This window comes from Echinops telfairi, unplaced genomic scaffold, assembly GCF_000313985.2.
Source record: "Echinops telfairi isolate 266 unplaced genomic scaffold, ASM31398v2 ScPeMD7_7463;HRSCAF=8501, whole genome shotgun sequence".
NCBI lineage: Eukaryota > Metazoa > Chordata > Mammalia > Afrosoricida > Tenrecidae > Echinops > Echinops telfairi.
This window is the reverse complement of record NW_022111363.1, coordinates 2,710,399-2,712,966: the sequence shown is the minus strand read 5'-3', so window position 1 is coordinate 2,712,966 and position 2,568 is coordinate 2,710,399. Positions and strand designations below refer to the sequence as shown.

At 49.7% G+C, this 2,568-nt stretch overlaps 1 protein-coding gene across 1 annotated transcript in view; it reads right to left on the bottom strand.

The window, feature by feature from the left end:
• The window catches only part of IFT46 (intraflagellar transport 46), a 15,145-nt gene extending 13,013 nt beyond the window's left edge, over positions 1–2,132 (bottom strand). Inside the window, exon 1 of the mRNA XM_004712782.2 lies at positions 2,025–2,132. Coding sequence (XP_004712839.1) covers positions 2,025–2,069 — 45 coding nt within the window. The 5' untranslated portion in view covers positions 2,070–2,132. The remainder of the gene's footprint in view (positions 1–2,024) is intronic.
• Positions 2,133–2,568: the final 436 nt, after the last annotated feature.

The window sequence follows — 2,568 nt, the reverse complement described above, 5'->3', positions numbered from 1 at the left end:
TTAGTCTTTAATTGGCAAGATGAGCCAGAGCAAGCGCTTGTAGCTGTGGGGGGAGCACACCCAAAGGGCAGCCTGTACCCAGGAACAAAGTTCACAAGAGTTGGAAGAAAGGAGGGGTGGCCACAGGGAGGAACCCTGTACCCCAACTCTGACCAGCCGCTCCTGAGACCAGGGGTTTCCCAGCTCCAGTCTGTGGGCATTCTGGCCTATACTTACTGCCCTGTCCTGCCCTGCCCCCAGGAACTTAAGTGCCGGGACTACACAGTCCCTCTCAGTAAGACCGTCTTTTGTCCCTGGCATTCCAACCTACCGTTCTGAGCTCGGGTTAGCTACCTGCCATCTCCCCCTTTCAAGCCCCTGGTGTTCAGGACCACTTCAGAGGCAGCTGGGCAGCGCTGCCTTTGGGCCTGGAGTCTGGCCCTGGCCGCCCCCATAGTCGCTTTCAAGGTAGGTCTTGAAAGCTTGGCTTTCATGTGCGATGTGGCTTACACTCAAGTTAAAAGGGAGTCGGTTCCAGTTTTCAAAAAGAATTTAAAATGCTTTTCGCTGTTGTTGTTCACAGCAAAGCAGCGACTGGCGCATGACCGTGTGACAGGCCGCAGGACATCACACCTGCTCTGGCCCACCTGTTCCTCCTCCAAATAGCACAGGACATGTAGATGAAATGTGTGTCCTAGCTAGCCTGTGGCATGCATGACAAAGGCACGCAGCGGTTACTCCGTTGACTATGCCCCCTTGGTAGACGGCTGCTCAGGGAAGACAACCGCATTCTTCTCCACTCCCGATTCACTAAAATTAGCCTTGGTCACGCAGGAGGCTGTCTGGGCCAGGCTAGCTTTTAAGGATATTGATCGTGGACTTAAACGTTTCAAGAATTGATCCCTTCTGCATCTAGCTGGATGAATGTGTCGTGGGAGCAAAGCACGATGAAGCCTAGAAGAAAAAAATGTCGGGCTTGAGAGGCAAACTTAGGCGGTCAATTCTGGAAAATCACTAGCTTTTCTTTCTGCTTCCTTCAATGACTGCAGAGCCCGTGACAGAAAGGAAAAGGGCTTCACATACCACAGGTGAATGGCTCAGAGCTATCTTTTGTTTAAGTTAGAGATACTCATCTATTGCGTCAATCTCAAAGAGGAAATCCCTAAGACAAGAAACATTGAATCAAAGTCTTCATGGCCCTACTTTCTTCCCTTTTAGAGAGCCCTGGTAGTAAGGTGGGGTAAGTGTTGGGATGTTCCCAGCAAGGGCAGAGGTTCAAGCCCACCAGCCAATCCACAGGAGAAAGATGAAGTTGTCTACTTCCTTAAAGGAAGCCTTAGAAACCCAACCTATGGGGTCTTAGATTTGGAACTGACTTGCTGGGTGAGCAGAGCGTCTGACTGGTCTGGTGTGTTTCCCCTTTAAAGCAAAATAGCACCCCAGTGGGGCCAAGTCACCACATCTCCTGTATCCCTCTTATGGATGCCACTACCTCACGACAGACGTCACAGTCCTTCAGAGACGCTTCACCCGGCACTCCCAAGCTCCTGCTCTTGAAGGACAATGAAAGTATGACCACCGGCTCACTGGTAGAGGCGAACACAGCCCATGGGCAACCAAAGGTCCTATCTGGCCAGAGCTCTGGTGGGTCTCCATCTTTCTTTTAGAGTCCACGGGATTCTCTAGCTTCACAGGGTGGCCAACAGACATCTGGGTCTCGAGATGTAAGAATCCGCATTGTGTGCCCGCTCCCCATGAGTAGTGAGGTTTGTGAAACCCTGGCCCACATCAGACGAACTTCTTCACCCAAAGTCAGCCGTACGTTTTATTAGTAGAGAATAGATAAAGCAAGCCTAGGCTTTATTCCTAATGGCAAGTCAAAATCCTCAGACTTCATGCAGCCACTTGCCTCCAGGAGCTCAAAGATACCCAATCACAGGAGGCGAGGGTGCCAGAAACATGCACCTCTGGCCTGGCGGCTCTCAAACTGACCACCACAACCTCAACACGGAAGTCCCATACGGGCGCCACGGGCTATACCGCACCTTGCCATCGTCCTCGCCATACTCATCACTGCTGTTATCAGCCATGGTCTTGTCAAGAAGCCGGGCAGAATGAGGAGGTCCTTAAGAGAAAACAGTTCCCTTGAAGGTTATTGCTGAAATGGTTTTGAAGACAAGTGTTTTCACTTATGACCTTTATGCTCTGTTTGATACGGAAACGAGATTATGGGAACATCTCACTGAAAGGCAAGAGACAATAAATTCTAGCCATGGTGCTGTCAGTTTGATTCAAGATACATACCTGTACCCTCACCACCGATTTGGATCACTTGTTGTTCCCTTGTCCCTGGGTTTGTTAACACCACTACCTTTCCCCCACCTCCCCGTCTCCCATGTCCTCCCGGAACCGTTGGTCCCGTTGTTTTCTCCTCCAGATTTTTCATCCAGCCTACCTTATTTAGACAGACCCGTGGAGATAATAACATGCACAAAACAAGACAGAGCAAAACCAAGCAACAAAATAAAACAAAACAACAACCAATAACAAAACAAAAAAAACAAAACACAAGGAAGAAAAGCTTGTAGT